The sequence below is a fragment of the Dipodomys merriami genome, unplaced genomic scaffold, assembly GCF_024711535.1.
Source record: "Dipodomys merriami isolate MVZ:Mamm:240054 unplaced genomic scaffold, mDipMer1.0.p SCAF_7, whole genome shotgun sequence".
NCBI lineage: Eukaryota > Metazoa > Chordata > Mammalia > Rodentia > Heteromyidae > Dipodomys > Dipodomys merriami.
The window spans coordinates 53854703-53871738 of record NW_027206290.1 but is presented as its reverse complement, the minus strand read 5'-3'; the positions used below and the strand labels follow the sequence as shown (position 1 = coordinate 53871738).

General features: G+C 40.0%; 1 protein-coding gene across 2 annotated transcripts in view; it reads right to left on the bottom strand.

The window, feature by feature from the left end:
• Window positions 1–17036, bottom strand: part of Ralgapa2 (Ral GTPase activating protein catalytic subunit alpha 2) — a 315000-nt gene that overhangs the window by 15511 nt on the left and 282453 nt on the right. For both annotated transcript variants that reach the window (XM_070006662.1, XM_070006663.1), the window contains one exon: window positions 3093–3214. In XM_070006662.1, the coding sequence (XP_069862763.1) occupies window positions 3093–3214 (122 nt within the window). The remainder of the gene's footprint in view (window positions 1–3092; window positions 3215–17036) is intronic.

Genomic DNA, 17036 nt, shown 5'->3' with positions numbered 1-17036 from the left:
ACTCGAGGGTGCCCATTCCAGTTAACCCTTTACAAGCCTCTTTGTTGGCTTTCTTCTTTGGCAACATAAACATACTTACTTCCCTACCCCCATATGTATGTGGGTTAACTGTATATAAATATGAATGAATAAAACATACTGATGTTAATCACAAAACAGTATTTAACACTGGTTACACCTTCTAGATTATATATTGCTACTTAATAAGAGAAGGAATCAATAAAGAAAGGCAAAACAGCTATACACTAGCTGCTATCAATACAAGTAACACATGGAACAGATTGTTTTACAATACCACTTACTAATTTGGTAAATGAGAAGCTCTGTTTTTATTTTAAGCTCTAGGACAGAAGCTGAGTCTGGCATATTAGCTCTAGGTCCCTACAGACAGTTTGAAATGCACCATAGACATTCATTTGGCCATTTTGGCTCCCAGGGCTCTGTAGGAAGTAAGCACCCAGGCAGGAGAGTCTGAGGCAAAGGGCATTTCCAACAATTGCATCTCTGGGGACAATTTAGTCCCATCTAGCATATCTCTTTCCAGCTCAGACTCAAAAGGCTGACAGCAGGGTCTTCCCCCAAGAGTGAGGAGGCCTACTGCATTCTGACTTGTGCTATACACAATGGGGAGTACAGTGAGGAATGGTATTCAGGTGACTTCTCTTTCCAGGAGAGATAAAACCCAATTGTTGTGAGGTAGGAAGAAAACCTCTGGGCCCTTCATTCCTCCCATCGTGCATATGCATGTGAGCAGGCTTTGATGACATTGATGGCCAGAGATGATCTGATTGGGTCCTAAGTGCACAGTGGGAGCTTAAGCGGCTCAAGGTCAATTATTCCAGTTGGCTTGTTGCTTGGAGGAGGAGCCTTCACTCAGTTTCTTAGTTTAAGCTGTCTGGGCTCATCTGAGTTTGACTGTGTTTGTCACAAGAAAATAAAAAACACTAAACATGAAAAATGTTTTCATCTGTAAAAGTAGTGACAGGTGCAAGGATTCCTCAAAAGCGAAACTGGCATGTAAATGAGAAGAGCAGTGGTTCTTCCACCCTTCCTGTAGGGCCTCATTTTAGTGCCTCACCCACAAACTGTTAAGGGTAGAGTTACAAAATGTACTGACACCGAAGAGATGAAGAACTGCCATTTGCATTGATATCTCACATGTAGTTTCTTGTTTCCCTTATAAAAGTTCCAATGGATATTCCCTTCTATGCTGTTAGATGTTTATTCTGTTTAGTCATTAAAAAAGTGCTGTTCTGGAGTCTGTTAACAATCCTCTCCAGGTTGAAGTCATAAAAACCCAAATTGCTCTTAGAGTATCATGCCAAATGTTGCTTATGAAGATTAACTCAATTAAATTGGTTTAAATAATTTTGAACTTTTGGAAGAGTTCAAATTAATTTACATAGAGGCTAAAGTACACAGAACATAAGCCATTGATTTTTTAAAAAACACATTAATCAACAACCTTAAGAGTATAACAGTTAAGGCATATAAACATCTATTTTTTTTCTTTTTATGGTTAAGAAATGAGCTGCTTTTTCAAGTTAAAAAAAATCCACTAAAAAACCAAGTCCCAATATCGCATGAAGATGAGAAGGTAAGTAAGATCTTAAAAAAAATTACCTTGCTATAGATCCCTCATGTTCTGTCACTAAAAAAAATTAGATACAATTTTGAATCTCTAGCCAGACTGGGTATGAAATCTTCATTTCCCTTGAAACAGATTTTTTTTTTTTTGGTCTTAGATAGAATGTTGGCAGAGTGTATAAAAGAATTCAATTCACAGCTGTTCTACTTTTTTAATGTAAGAAACATTAATCAAAGCTTTAAGTTATAAGCTTTTCTCATGTTGTTTAGTATTCCAGTTCAACAAAGATCAATAGAGGCCATCCCTGTGTTTCTTGACGCCTCACCAGGAAGCAGAGGCGTGATTATGTAAATCGTGGCTCCGCATCTCTGCCAGCTTGCTTATCTCCCAAGCCTTCTGCCTGCTGCTCCTGGCTCCCTGTGCAAGTGCATGCCTCTCCCTCTTATCTCTCAACAAAGCTCCGAGAGACACGGATTGAAGCCAGCGATGTTCAACAATGATGCATGGCTGATTTTATTTGTAAGTGATTTATTTCACTGAATTTAATTTTTTTTCACTTTGTGTATAAGATATTTGTTAACAAGTCAGGAGAGAAGCAAGGCAGTGTTCAGAGACAGCTGACACAGGTTAGAAATCTATTAAGCACTCTCACAGTTGTCTCAAACCCAGTGGAAGATGAAGGAAGCCTCTCACACAGACTTTCAACATGTGTTGATTATCCCATTTACTCTTGGAAAGGAAATTAATCTGTAACTACATGTAGAAATTTACAAGTAAAAATTTTGTTCTTTGGAGGGGGAACCCACAGTAATATCCTCAATGGAAGTGGCAGTGGACTTGTATTTTTTTCAAATTGGAAGTATAAAACAATAAGTGCTTAAAAAAGAAATCTGTGGAATTTTTTCCCCCCTCAATTCTCCACTGGCCTAATAAATGAAAATGATTGTAAGCCTTTCTAAACAGATTCCACACCAGGTGCTGCTCTGGCCGACGGCTTGTCTGCATGACAGCGACCACTCCAGAGAGCAGGGCGCACACTGCCTTGCTCTGTAATGATGGGCCCGGGGACACTGTCCTTCCATGTCTCCTGCATTAATCCCTGACCCTAGTATCTCAGCAGCATAATCCCCATTTAGCATTAGTAGCAACGGCTTCCACTGTGAGGAACTCTTTTTTGATAAGTAAGCAGTGATTTGGGCATCGCTTTTAAACAACATATTCCCAGCTCAGCAAGAAGCCCACACTCCTGAATGAACCGAAGCACATTACTGAGAAAAAGTTCATTAACCTTGCTAGATTCGAGGGTTAACAGGATAGCTGAAGAAAGGAAGGGAGTGAACAGCTCGGATACAAAACAAATTAAAATGAATGTCATCATTCCTTTTGATATTCATTAGTTGATTCAGAGGGAGAATGCTCTTCTTAAATTTGCAAGCATTTATCTGTGAAAAACAGGTGTACATCTGCTACTCAAATGTGAAAGGAAAATAACGTAGACACTCACCCGTTCCACTGAGGGAGTAGCTGGGAGAGGGAGAAAAGACTTGAGCTGCAAAATCCTCAAATGTCATGACTTCGCGGTGGTTCTGAATTATTGCTTCGAGATACAGAGCTCGTTCTTCATAGCTGTAGTATTTGGTTAAGGAGACCAACACATGTGCAAAATGGCATGCATAACAGTGACAGACCACTTTGTTTTCAATACAGCTGTGCTACTTCTCATTTCTTCAGCACTGTTAAAGATTAAGTATTGATTTTGAAACTAACTTTTCCCTGGGCCCATCATTACACAGCACTTAAACTTTGCCTTAAAGTGTATTCCACACCGGAATCACTAAACATATGTAAGCTAATAGTTACAGATTCACATCAAAGTAACATTAAGGCTGATTTACACAAAAACAAGAGGTAATGATTGTAAGGACACTTTCTTCCTCTGACAATTGTGTGACAGAAGACCCTGAGATCCTGATCTGCATTGTCTAGTTGCACGAAGCACTCTCAGCCTACCAACATTTTGAACTGACATTTCAAGCCAGAATGAGTGATATGATGGTACACATACTTTAAAAAACAAAAAAGATGCTCAACAAGAAATAAACTCATTGCCTTACTTAAAGAATTGTAACTTCTCTCTGTACAGCATCTTTACAATAGAATAAATAAAAAAAAAAGAAAATGCAAGTTACTGAGGGAGAGAGGGCTGGAAGGGATACTTTGAAGGGGCATTGGAGCCTCTACCCAAGATAAATTATGAGCATTAGAGTATGTAGGAAAATCTAGCAAACAGTACACAATGCAATTGAAAAAAAAAAAAAGACTATTGCCTTTTAATTAAAACTGCAGTCTGGAACACACAGCATTCAAATGTGTAATCAAAAACCAGTCACCAATAAAACTTACAAGCGTAACACGCCGAAGCAACTTTCCAGCTGTCCTAATAGGACCCTGCGTGTGGCAGCCTTTCACAGGGCAGAAAGCAAACCTTCCCCTTTTGTGTGTGGCTTCTGCTTCCTCAGAAGGTGAATCATGCACTTCCAATAGCAGGATAATGTCAGAACAAGCCAACAATGGATAGAGATGCTGTACGTACGACTTTATGAATTAACACTTGGGGAAGTCAGCATGATGTCTCATTTTCCTCTTCCTCATTATCAATGCAAAAATTAAAGAACATGCTTTGGTCATTTTGAAAATTATGCTAGTTCTGCATGAACATAGGGCATGTAGATTACCATCAGCTTGGTACTGGCAGCTCCAAAAAGGAAAAAAAAATGATTTTAGTGTTTCTTAGTATATTTTAAAACTATCTTTTCCAAATGGCCTGGAGATAATATAAGCTGGGGACAATTAGGCCCCTCTAATTAGCTGCCAATACAGCTTGTGTAACATCAACACATGCTTTTTTTTTTTTTGTCCTGTTGACAGGTATGCACACTGATTTCTAAATGAAAGGCGCTTCCTCTTCCTCTTCCTTTATATATTCAGAGGATGATTTCACATCACAACGAAGCCAGAGATATTCTAGGGCTGTACTATCTGATGTGGTCGCCATGAGTCAAAAGTGGCAATCTAAATTTAAATTGTAACGGATTAAAATACGAATGTAATAATTCAGTTTCTCTGTTCCATTTACTGCATTTCAAGTACCCAATGGCCACATGAAGCTAGGGGTCATTGTTCCAGGTTGCACAGATAGAGGACAGGCCCATCGTCATGGAAAACAATGCTAGACAGTGCTTTACGTCAGAATTTCTCTTTAAGCTGGCTTCATGCAACTTAAAAAAATGAAGAAAATTGACTCTGAGGATTTTAAAAAGTAGCCTCTTTGATGATTTATGATCTTTCGATAGATGGTCACAACAGCCCTGGGCCTGGGCATCATGAGCCTCAACTGGCTCCTGGGCAATGGGATGAACTCCTGGTGACTTGCCTTAATGAACAGGCTGCCAAACTTCCTCAGTGAGAGGCGCCTGCTCAGGACCAATTCTAGAGGGACCCACTAATGCCATTCACGTCTCATTATGAACACGCTTATTCTGCACAGCACTTGGCTGTCGCCATGGTTCGGCCCTCCCTGCATGGCCCCAGCAAGCCACTGGTCCGGGGAACAGCAGGACGTTAGGCCTGAGTGGCCGTCTGGCGAACAGGCACTCTGACACTAAGCTGGCACGTGCTGGCCCAGCAGGGGCTGAGCGAGGCGTGACAAATTACTCAAAGAGCTGAGCTAAACTTATGGCTGACAACCACCTGAGCCTTCGGACTGCTGTGGCCCGCTGTCAACGCTCATTCATGGCTCCCCCTTTCAGTTCAGAGTCTGTTTGTGGGCCTGGGTTAGAGCAGGCACATCCTCTAAAGACCTGTCATGCTCTGCTTAGTATCGTCCTGCTGTTTCCTGAAAGGCCCCACTGCGTCCAACACATCCACATACAGTGCCCGGGACAATGGTGAACAAAATAGAAATGTTTGTGCCTTTTGCTAAATATTCAATGGAAGACGTATCTGAAAAGAGACTTGCTATGTTAATCAAGCTTACAATCAAACCTACAGAAGGGATGCTGTGTGTGTTGTGCCAGAGACTGACACCAGACAGCAGCCCAGCAGCCCCTCATCCAGGATGACATCTTCCAACTGGCATAAGCTGGTCCATGTCAAGGATGCAAGCTCTGTGCTAAGAGGAAGTCCAGTACAACATTCACAGGGGGTAGTACTCAAGTACTGAGATTCTTCCACTCAATGAATATTTTTTGTCTGATTCCTAAAATAAGGCATTAAAGGGGATAGAGCAAATAGATGTTTCCAGAACCAAATACTAGAGGAGGAAATATCATAGAAGGTTCCTGATCTTGCTATTCACATTGTGACTGTCACATGTTATACACATCCCCCACATTCTCACTGCAGTGTTAACAGTGCTAAACTGGATGTTGTCATTTAGACAAACATCCATTAGGGATTGGGGTGAGACCAAAAGATCATCAAATGCATTTCACTGGGGCCCAAGCCAGGGCATGTAAACACCATGACAAAGAGAAAACAAATAGCACCCCAGCTCTGGCAGCATTTAGCAACAGCTAAGAAGCTCACAGATGCCAAATATCATTTCTTTTAGTTGTCTTTAAAAATGTAGCCCTAGGATCTTAACTGCATTTATTAGTAGCACTGTTAGTGAGGGTAATTTAGAGCAGTACCATCTACCTAAACTCCTTAGTGCTTCAGGGCCGGTTGCTTTCTGTAAAAGAGGGTATTTATAACTTAAGACACTGAAATATTTGTAAGGCCCTCCTTAGCCATAAGACATTAAGTGGGAATTGAATACTGAGATAATGCTGTCAGTGGACGGTCAGAGACCTTTGACTGAAAGCAGATGGCTCAAGTGGCACTTACTATCAAACCCAATACCTGTTTTACAACTAGCCATTGCCCTTTGTGATCTTATAAAAGTCCACTAACAAATGTGAAACTTTCACTCTGTCATGAATGATTATCTCTTTAAAAACCACACATAATAAATCTCTGTCTGTCTCTCTCAGATGCTGGTATTAGGACTCAAACTCATAGCCTTGAAACTGTGCCTTGGCTTTTTCACTCAAGTTTGGTGCTCTCCATTAGAGCCACAGCTCTACTTCTAGCCTTTTGGTGGTTAATTGAAGATAAAGGAGTCTCAAGGACTTTCCTTCTGGGGCTGGCTTTGAACTACTCTCCTCAGATCTCAGCCTCTTGAGTGGCTAAGATTATAGGCATGAACCACTGGCACCTGGAAAAAATGTACTAGTAATTTTTGCCTACATTACGTAATTCAGAGAACATTCAAATTACTGAGCAGAAATCAATCTTGTTTTCTGGGTATTTTTGAGTTTCTTTAGGTGATCTTCTCCATCTACATTTTGAATACAAATTTTAGTTAATTGTTAACACTGCTCTACCTGTCTAAAGAGGTGATTTGCCTCTATTGCTTATATTTTACTAAAAATTTGTAAGAAAACCTTCCAAAACTCACAACAATTTGTTGAGTATGCTTTGTTGCAAAAGCCTAAGAACCTAAGCCTGTGACCCCAACTTTATTCTGATTATTATTTGCTTATTTATTTAAAGAAATGAGAGCATCAATATAGAGATAAGAAAGGCACTTGCTTTTGGTGGCAGAAAGGTCTAAGTTTGAATTCTAGCCTTCTTCCTCTTGAGATGAAGGATCTGTGGTAAACTGCTTAACTCTCAGCCTCAGTTGTCTGAGATGTAAAATGTGGATGCTTGAATCTGTTGTCAGGACTGCTGGGAAAAGATATTAAGGTAAATATGACTATCTATTCCATGCCCCTCTCTCAATGAGAGTTTACAGGGTCTAATCTAGAAAGAATGTAGTAATGGGGAAACAAACCCCTGGTCAGAGTTTGCAACACTTCAAGCTTCCTTTACATTAGACACTCAAGCCGAGCAAGTCCTATGGTCTCTATTTTATTACTCAGGACGATTCAAGTTACTTTGTGGTAAAATTAAAACTAAACCCAGACTTTCTAACTTTCAATATTTTCAGCCAAGATTGTGGATTCCAGAATATATGGGTTAAATTCAAGATCCCATGCAAAGTTAAGAGCTAATCTCCAAGTGAGTTCACAACAGACAAATATATGGGGTTCGGGTGGCTCATGCCTGTGTTCCTGGCTACTCAGGAGGCTGAGATCTGAGGATCAAGATTCAAAGTTAACTCCACAAATCAAACAGAGAAACTCTTATCTCCTATTAGCCAGCAAAAAGCTGGAAAAGGAGGCATGGCTTAAGAAATAGAGGGCTAGTCTTTACTCTTTTTTTTTTTTTTTTTTTTTGGTAGTGGGGCTTGAACTCTGGGCTTGGGCACTGTCCCTGTGCTCTTCAGCTCAAGGCGAGCACTCTACCGCTTGAGCCACAGTGCCACTTCCTTAGAGGGCTAGTCTTGAAGAAAAAAGTGAGCTCTAGAGGCTCTGAGTTCCAGCCCCAGTACTGATATGAAAAAAAAAGAAGCCATAAAAATCAACCTGCAATTTAAATTTGAATACATATGCTTAAGCTCCCTTTCTAGCCATAGATCATGCTGACTATATTGAAGTCTGAAAAACAACAATTATTCCAACTTATTCTAGGCTATGTGTTGGTTGACTACTGTTCAGCATTTCAACCTTTAGTTCTGGAATCAACTCTATTTTTTTTTCCTGGTTGGTAGTGGGGTCTGAACTCTGGGTCTGGACACTGTCCCTCAGTTCTTTGCTCAAGGCTAGCAAAGCTAGCTCTACCACTTGAGCCACAGTGCCACTTCGGGCTTTTTCTGCTTATGTGATGATAAGGAATTGAAGCCAGGACCTCATGCATGCAAGGCAAGCACTCTACCACTGAGCCACCTTCCCAGCCCTCCAAGTCAGAAATATTTTATGCCCAAGGACACAACTAGAACTAAGCAACTCTATTTTTAATCCAAGACAGGAACAGAGGCTAGTTATATCCTAAAGTCATTCATCATTTCCACAAACTCTATTTTTAATCCAAGAGAAAAAGCAAACAATTTGGAAGAGGTTATGTTACAGATTGTATAGGAGGATTTCATGTTTAAGTATTTCTTATGACTTATGCAGTTTGGTAGAAATAGAATACAGAGCTGATCTTTTCTCACCCACTGGAAGACAAAATGGCTTCTTCAAGCCAGTGGTTTCTATAAAGGTTAATGAAGAACAGTGATTTAAAAAAGTCTATTTGACTCAGAAATTAGAAAAGCCCAATATTTTCAGAAAGTTATAGGGATTCCTGGCAGATGGGAGTTTAGGAAATAGTTTAGGTCAAACATGGATGTAAGTACCACCCCTGAGGTAGGGTTTACTGCTCTAGGAAAATCTGCTTTCCACAGACCTATGTTTATTAGAACTTCTATGCACTAAGAATGACTAAACAGGCCGATTCTGGGAATGGTCAAAACATTACTCAGAAAACCGTACCAAAGGTAACTGTTCCATTTTTAAATAGCAAATCTATCTCCACAAGTGTTTACTCACTCAAGAAATCTGTACTGGGCTGGGAGTATAGCATAAGCCCCAGGTTCTTTCCTCAGCTGCCTCTCCCCACAAATAAAAGGAAGTATGTTCTGAGTGTCCAGTCTTTACTTGTGGTAGGCATGTAGCTGGGGACAAAACAGCAGCAGACAGAACACTATTAAAAAGACAAGTTTGCAGAGAAAGGGAAACTGTCCTTTAAATTAGTGCCAGGAGGGAGAGAGGCATGGGAAGTCAGGAAAGTCCCTGAAGAGATAGCAGGAAAGCAGTCACTGGAATGTAGGGCAGGTTGGGGAAGGGAAAGGGGGAGTGGACAAGTACTTTAAGCTCACAGAATGACATGGAGGAGACAGGTGTTGTAGGAGCTGAAAGGGTGTCTGGAACCATCAGATGAGAGCAGGAGGACCGTAGGTACAGAAAGAAGGCTGGGTCTGGGTTGGAAGCTTTCAGGAAGCAAATCAAGGTGACCTCACTTCAACGTTTAGATATCATTTGGAAGATGTGTACCACTGAGGATGGTCTAGAGTGCCTTCAAGGTCTGAAAATGTCAATACTGATTGGCATCTCTCGGTTCAACCAATGGCTTGTTCAAATGGCTTGATATTTCACATTAGTCATTGCATATTTTAGCAGGTGAATGACATTTAAGTTTTTGTATGTGTGATATATTTTCATAATATAAATGACATATAATATATCATATATATGTAGAAGTTCAAAGCAAGCAAGAAAGAGGGAGGAAGAGGTTAGGAAAATAAGGACCTCAAAGAAGTCATGAGAGACGCATTTCCAAAAGGAGGAATAGATTCCACTCTGATGAATTTCTTCATCTTTAACACTTTCCCAACCTGGCACCTGATGGGATTATTCCACAGGTAGGTTCAGACTCAAAATAAATGGATACAATTTTGCAATTATCAAGACAGGAACAGAGGCTAGTTACATCCTAAAGTCATTCATCATTTCCACAAAGATCCTGTTTGTTTTTCAATATAAAGTGAATTTAAATGTTAGAATTGTTTAAGACCCTAAATAAATGAATCGTTCAATGTAAATGTCACATCCTGGTGACAATAAAGAGGATGACTTCACTGAAAATGTAACCACATGAAATAGATTTTTAGAAAGGGAAATTGAGCACATGAAGGTATAAGATATTAGATTAGGTTTTCAAACCCTAATGATACACTCTTGGAGAGGGACAGTACACTCCTGCTCAAAAAGAATAAAATGCTCATATAACTCAGTTTAAGAATAATTTTGAGGAAATGATAAGAGCAAATGGAAATGGGAAAAAATAGATTTTCTTCAGGCTATTAAATTAGATTTTTGGTAAAGGTCTGCTCTCATATTCCCACACCCTTCCGGCATAGGGAACTGAAAGCCTCCCTTTTAGAATCTGAGATACTTTAAGGGTGAGTGGATTTGGGCTACATTTTTATTAGAAATGTTCAAGCTAGTTCTTCCCAGGGGATTGATTTGTGAAGGAGCACATCCTTAATTATAGCATTTTCCATTTCCAACTTCTCCAATTCTCCCAGTGAATCTCACCTTCTGTAAATCACCAAGCGAGAAAATATCCTGTGACACTGTCGCTCAAAGTCTCACATCAGTAAAAATATAAGTGACAAGAAAATTAGTCATTCGGCCTATTTCAGGTCTAGAGAAAGTGCTGTCAAATTGGGTGAGAAAAGATTCAACAGGCTACTTTGCTGATGAAAACCACTGAAGAAGTAAGGAATCAATACCGACAATAGAAAGCCAGAGAGTTCTGCCTGCTTGGGCCAATAACTCGATTTCTGTAAGGAAAGGAGTCAATGTCACTTGAACTGTTTCTCTTTCACAGGCTTTGGCTCATCTGAAGGATAGGCTATGTTAGGAGCTAAAAAATGTACTTTGACCTTAATTATAGAAATGACCATTGCTGACATTTTCTTGGCATTTTATATCTACCAAGCACCAACTAAACCGAAAACAATTAGAAACACAGATCTGTCTGGAAATGTCTTGAGTATGGTTTATAACAAAGCATAAAAAGACTTTCCATTTCCTAACAAATGGGGCAATGTCATTCTTTCTGATGGAGGCACAGAAGTCCACTGTGTATATATACTACATTTTCTTGACCCATCCATCTACTGAGGGGCATCTGGATTGGTTCCATATCTTAGCTATAGTAAATAGTGCTGCAATAAACATAGTCATGCTGGTAGCTTTAGTGTGGTCTTGTTTGTAAACATTTGGGTAAATGCCCAGAAGTGGGATTGCTGGGTCATAGGGGAGCTCTATGTGGAGTCTTTTGAGGAACCTCCATACTACTTTCCAAAGTGGTTGAACAAGTTTACACTCCCACCAACAAAGCAGTAAGGTTCCCTTAGACTTGGAAAAAATTATATTAAGTGAAGTAAGCCAGGCCCAAAGAAACATAGGTCCCATGGTTTCCATTATTTGCATTATCTAGTATATGTCTGAGTCAAGCAGAAAAGGTCAGATAAGGTGATGTTAGGGAAATGAACCCTAAGATATGTATTCAAATGTTTTTTTTTTCTTTCATGCGATTGTTTCTAACACATTTATAAGATTATTTCTTTGTTGCTTTGTATGTCCCTTCCCCACAGTATAACCCCTGCTTTCACTGTATTTGCTGTCAGTATAGCTTGTGGAGGGGAAGGGGAAAAACAAATCGTTTAAATAGGGATACAGGTGGACCCATTGCAACAATGAGATGTACAAGTCCTTATGTAGGAAACAAATTTTACAACTTTGGTGCGGGGGTGGGGGGGGAGCGAGGAGGATTGGGTGGGGGGGGCGGGGGAAGGATGGGAAGGGGAAACAAAGGAAAAGGCTACAATAAGAAATGTACTCATTTTCTTGCCCATGTAATTTTAACCCCTCTGTACAGTATTTTCACAATTACAAAAAAAGAAAAAAAAACAAAGCATAAAGAGTAGATAAATAGCAATGCATATGGATTTTAAGCTCTGAAACACTTGTGGGAAAAAAATCACAGGTATTATTTAGCTCAATGTAATCTTGAACAATATTAACTCCCCAAGGACTCTGATCTTGAAGACAAAAGCCACTTTTAGTTGTTATACAAATGAGCAGAAGAATCTAGGTTGATCTAGGTTGATTCTAAGAATGAAATAGAATCATGATAATATACCAAAGACCATAAGAAAAAAAACCAACTAGAACAAAAAAAAAAATCTGTGACAGATAATCTGGCTATGATGCTCATGAGACATTCTCAGCTGTTGCCCTTGAACAAGCTCTTTGGCTGCCAAGAAGCTGAACTGGCTCAGGTATGGTAAAAGCAAATACATACGCCCAAAATGCTGTAAGGACTTTCTCACTTTTTCATTTCTAAAAACAAATTTGGGAAAAGATCCTTTTTGTGATGCTTACTAAGTCTGAGCTATAGTCAGGTTTTTTTCCTCCTCTTCTGTGAATTTAAAATAATAAAGACAGATGAAGAAAACAATTTTTTTTGGTTGGTTGTGGGGCCTGGACTCTGGACCTGGGCGCTGTCCCTCAGCTCTTCAGCTCAAGGCTAGCGCTCTACCACTTGTGTCACATTGCCACTTGCCGCTTTTTCTGCTTATGTGGTGCTGAGGAAATCAAACCCAAGGCCTCATGCATGCAAGGCAAGTATTCTACCACTGAGCCACCTTCCCAGTCCAAAGAAAAAATATTTCTATAAATAATTCTAATAGCTTAAAAGGCATCTGAATTTTCCATGAAGGTATTCATCCTAGTACAAATTATCAGATGAGAAGAAGTGACTCCAAGAAAAGTTAGGAGTTTAGGAAATGATAGTAATTTGCAAAATGAGGGTAGCCAAGTGACCTTTTTGACTATTCAGACAGCTCAAATGGTTGCACCAGGGTGTCACAGCATACCCGAGTGATAAACAGAGCTGCTGAAATGCAAAGACTGATAAAAGAAAATTGTAAGAAATAGGAATGCCAAAATTATGAAAACCCAATGGAAATCTGGGGGAATTCTACTAACACAAAGCCCCTTGATAATCAGAAGTAGTAAAACCATACTCGCCACTTTACATTCAAGTAACTGAATATTTTATTAAAACCAGAATGTGATGCACATGACTTCCATAGGCAGGAGCTACATTGAGTAGACACCATGGCAGAGGGTTTTATCTGCAGCTATTGACACATTGCTCTAGCTATGGGCATGGCTGATCTGGAAACAGGCCTCCCGGTTAAAACCTCAAATGGCCACATGTACTTGGAGACTCTAGTCTTACTAATGTCATGATTAGAAAAGTAATTATGAGAAGCTGGAGAGCAAAAAGCACCTGTTTCACATCTGGCATTTGGTTCAATGATAGAGGAATTAAAAAATACATATTGGGACACACACACACACACACACACACACACACACACACACACACACACACACACACACACACACACACACACACACACACACACACACACACACACACACACACACACACACACACACACACACACGGTATATATGTGGTGGTTGTGGCTTTTTTTTGTAGTACCAGGGGATGAAATCTAGGACTTTACACATACTAGGCAAAGATTCTGCCATTGAACTGCTATCCCCTATTCACATGTAGGAAGTTTTATGTTCTACTGTTGAAATTGTTTACAAAAATTACAAGGCACCACAAAATGTTTCTGGTTTCATAGTGAACTCGACTGTGCTACTGTATACTCTGATAATCTTGGGTCTATGCTATACAAGAGAAAAAAATTGATGCATATAGTTCCTTAAAAAATAATTTGTCTTGGGCTAAGATGTAGCTCAGTGACAAAAGTCTTGCATAGCAAGTGCAATGTCCTGAATTTGGTCTCCCCGTAGCAAGAGAGAAAACAAAAAAAAAAAAACCTGTCTCAGTGGGTACTAGTGGTTCATGCCTATAATCCTAGATACTCAGGAAGCTGAGATCTAAGGATTGCTGTTTAAAGCCAAGTCCGGCAAAAAACTCTGCAAGACTTATCTCCAACAAACCAGCAAAAAGCTGCAGTATAACTCAAGTGTTAGAGGGTGTAACCTTAAGCAAAAAACTCAAAGAAGAGTATGAGACTTAACTTCAAGCCCCCCAGTATAGGCACACAAAAAATTAATATTTGTCTTGAAAGACTAGCTTTGCTAATGGAATCATGTCCTTGTGATGCCTTACAACCGAATGTGAAGAAATGATCTGCTTCCCTGAGAGTCTCGAACTGTAGTTTATGGAGCATTCCTGTGACATGTCTGCTTGGTGATGAGGACGTGAAATTCTCTATCACGATACCTGAATAAGAGTTAAAAAAATTTATGTACTGAGGTCTGAGGCTCAGGCACATTTTCTGGTTTAGTCTCAGCAACACTGAATTTCACTCCAATACCAGAGATAATCACCAATATCGGTAGCTTCTTTTGGCAGTACTCGGCATCAATGTCAGAGCTGCCTATGTGCTAGAAGAATGCTTTAACACAAGCCACACACCTTCTCCAAAGGAATACATTTTTTTAAATGTTGTTTTAGAAACACTCCAAAGGGGAAAGTCCCTGTTCTGAGAACCCTTCTGGTGAGGTGTCAATAGCATATAAATCAAACTATATCCTGAATGTCAGTGAGCACCTTGAGTGGTGTACTGTGTTGGTGTTGCATCAACCACAGGTTATATTTAGATACGGACAGCAAGTGCTTCTCGCAGAACACCATTTTAGGTTGATCGTTATGACCATCTCCTGTGATTTGTTCTCTCATGATCATTTTATAGAGGAGGAAATAGAAGGGCAGAGAGGTGAGATGTTTTGCTCCAGGCTCCTCAGATGGCACTGGTCCCACTTCCCATCTCTAACACCCTTCTCCCTTGTTAGAACAGACCAGTGACACCATTTGAGACCAAGGCTCAGTTCTACACACTATTGATGTTTGTATAGGAATCTGGTAGAATATACATCTTTTCCCCATCTTGTCCCTTCAGATTCGATCATCCAAGAACTTCAAAGGAAAAACATCTTACTTTGCTTAGAAAGCTTTCTCTTCCTCAATGAAGTATATTTCAGCAGGGACAGGAGTAAGTTTCTTCCGGGAGGAGCTCCTGCAGTAGGAGTAAAGGGCCTGGCACACCAGGCCCTTTATTCCACAGTACTAATACAGAGGCTGCTTTCTCTGTCCCTCGATTCTTCTTGAGGACGCTTCGGGTTGTCTGATCTATCTGCTGCTGTCTTCCTGTACCTCAGCCTCAGTACCTTATCTTTTTTTGGTGTCCAGTGTGGAGATGCTGTGTGTGTCCTGCGGGTCCTCAAGTGATCCTGAGTTTTCACCATTCACCTGCTGTCTTGGTGAATCACTTTCAGTTTGACAAGGGACAGTGTCTTACCAGGGACTCCAAAGGTGATCAGTTACAAGAAAGCAATTTTGTACATGAGACATAATAGCTCTGGCTCAAGACAGACTGTGAGAGGGAAGAAGATTCAGTTTTTCCTGAGTCTGACATGAAGACAGCACATGCAATACCTCCTCTGCATTTCAGTAATGCTCTCTGAGCACCTAAACTCTAAGAGTATAGCATGTGATGGGCACTAGTCTCTAATATCTATAATCCTAGCTACTCAGGAGGCTGAGATCTAAGAATTGAGGTTCAAAGATAGCATGGACAAATCTTACAGACTCTTACCTATAATTAACCAGTAAAAAGCCAGAAGTAGAGGTATGGCTCAAGTGTAGAATACCAGAGCTGAAGGAAAAAGCTAAGCAAGAGTGCAAGGCCCTGAGGACAAGCCCCAGTATCAACACACCTAAAAAAAGAATAAAGCATGCTAGGCAAAGTAGTGCACATCTGTAATCCTGGGTACTTGGCAGGCAAGGGTAGGAGGATCATAGTCAGACTCTGGCCCTACAAAAGCACAAGATCCTATCTGAAATATAAACTAAAAGCAAAGCAAAAGAAGTGGGATGTGGCTTAAATAGTGGGGTTCTGACCTAGCAAATTCAATCCCTAGCACTTCCAAAACGAAAAAAAAAAAGGTTATGCAGAAGCAAATAAGGTAAAATAAGACTGTCCAAGTCTACCCTGGTGAGAACAAAGATCTGAATTAAAAATTCTCTCATGAGGGCTGGGAAGGTGGCTCAGTGGTAGAGTGCTTGCCTTGCATGAATGAGGCCCTGGGTTCGATTACTCAGCACCACATAAGCAGAAAAAGTTGGAAGTGGCGCTGTGGCTCAAGTGGTAGAGCACTAGCCTTGAGCTGAAGAGCTCAAGGACAGTTCCCAGGCCCAGAGTTCAGGCCCCACAAGTGACAGGAAAGAAAAAAATTCTCTCATGATAACATTCTTAAAGAAAAAGTGTCAGATATAAAAATTATGTGCATTAATAGTTTTATTTTCTGTCATTGTTTTCTAGGATTACTCTACTTTGTACTTTGATGAAAACTGTGTACTTTGCGTTTTATATGTAAAATTCTGTCCAAGGTCTCATTGTCTCTGAGTAAAATACATTCTTAAATCATACAGAATTAACAATCCTGAATACTATTCAAGATAAAATTCCCAACTCGTACAATTCTCTGGGACTTTCCACATTTAAACCTCATTTAAGCCATTCAATATCATCTTCGTGACTAAAAATATAACTGCAGTATTACTTAAAATTATAATCAAATCATTCTCTTGCAAATTAAGACACTTACTCTTGGAAAAACAGCCAAATTGAATTAAGCATGTCTTTTCTTGATAGATCAAAAGCAACTCCATTAAATCAGCAGCTTTATATTAATGGCATAAGACATGGCCCAGATGAGGAAAATGTCCTTTGGAGCCATTTTGTACTTAATTTAAAGAGAGATAGAGACATTCCTCACCATTTATATTTGAAATAGAATTGCACTATAGGTCTGTAAGGCCAGGAGGTAGACATGACCCCACTGTGGTAACCCAT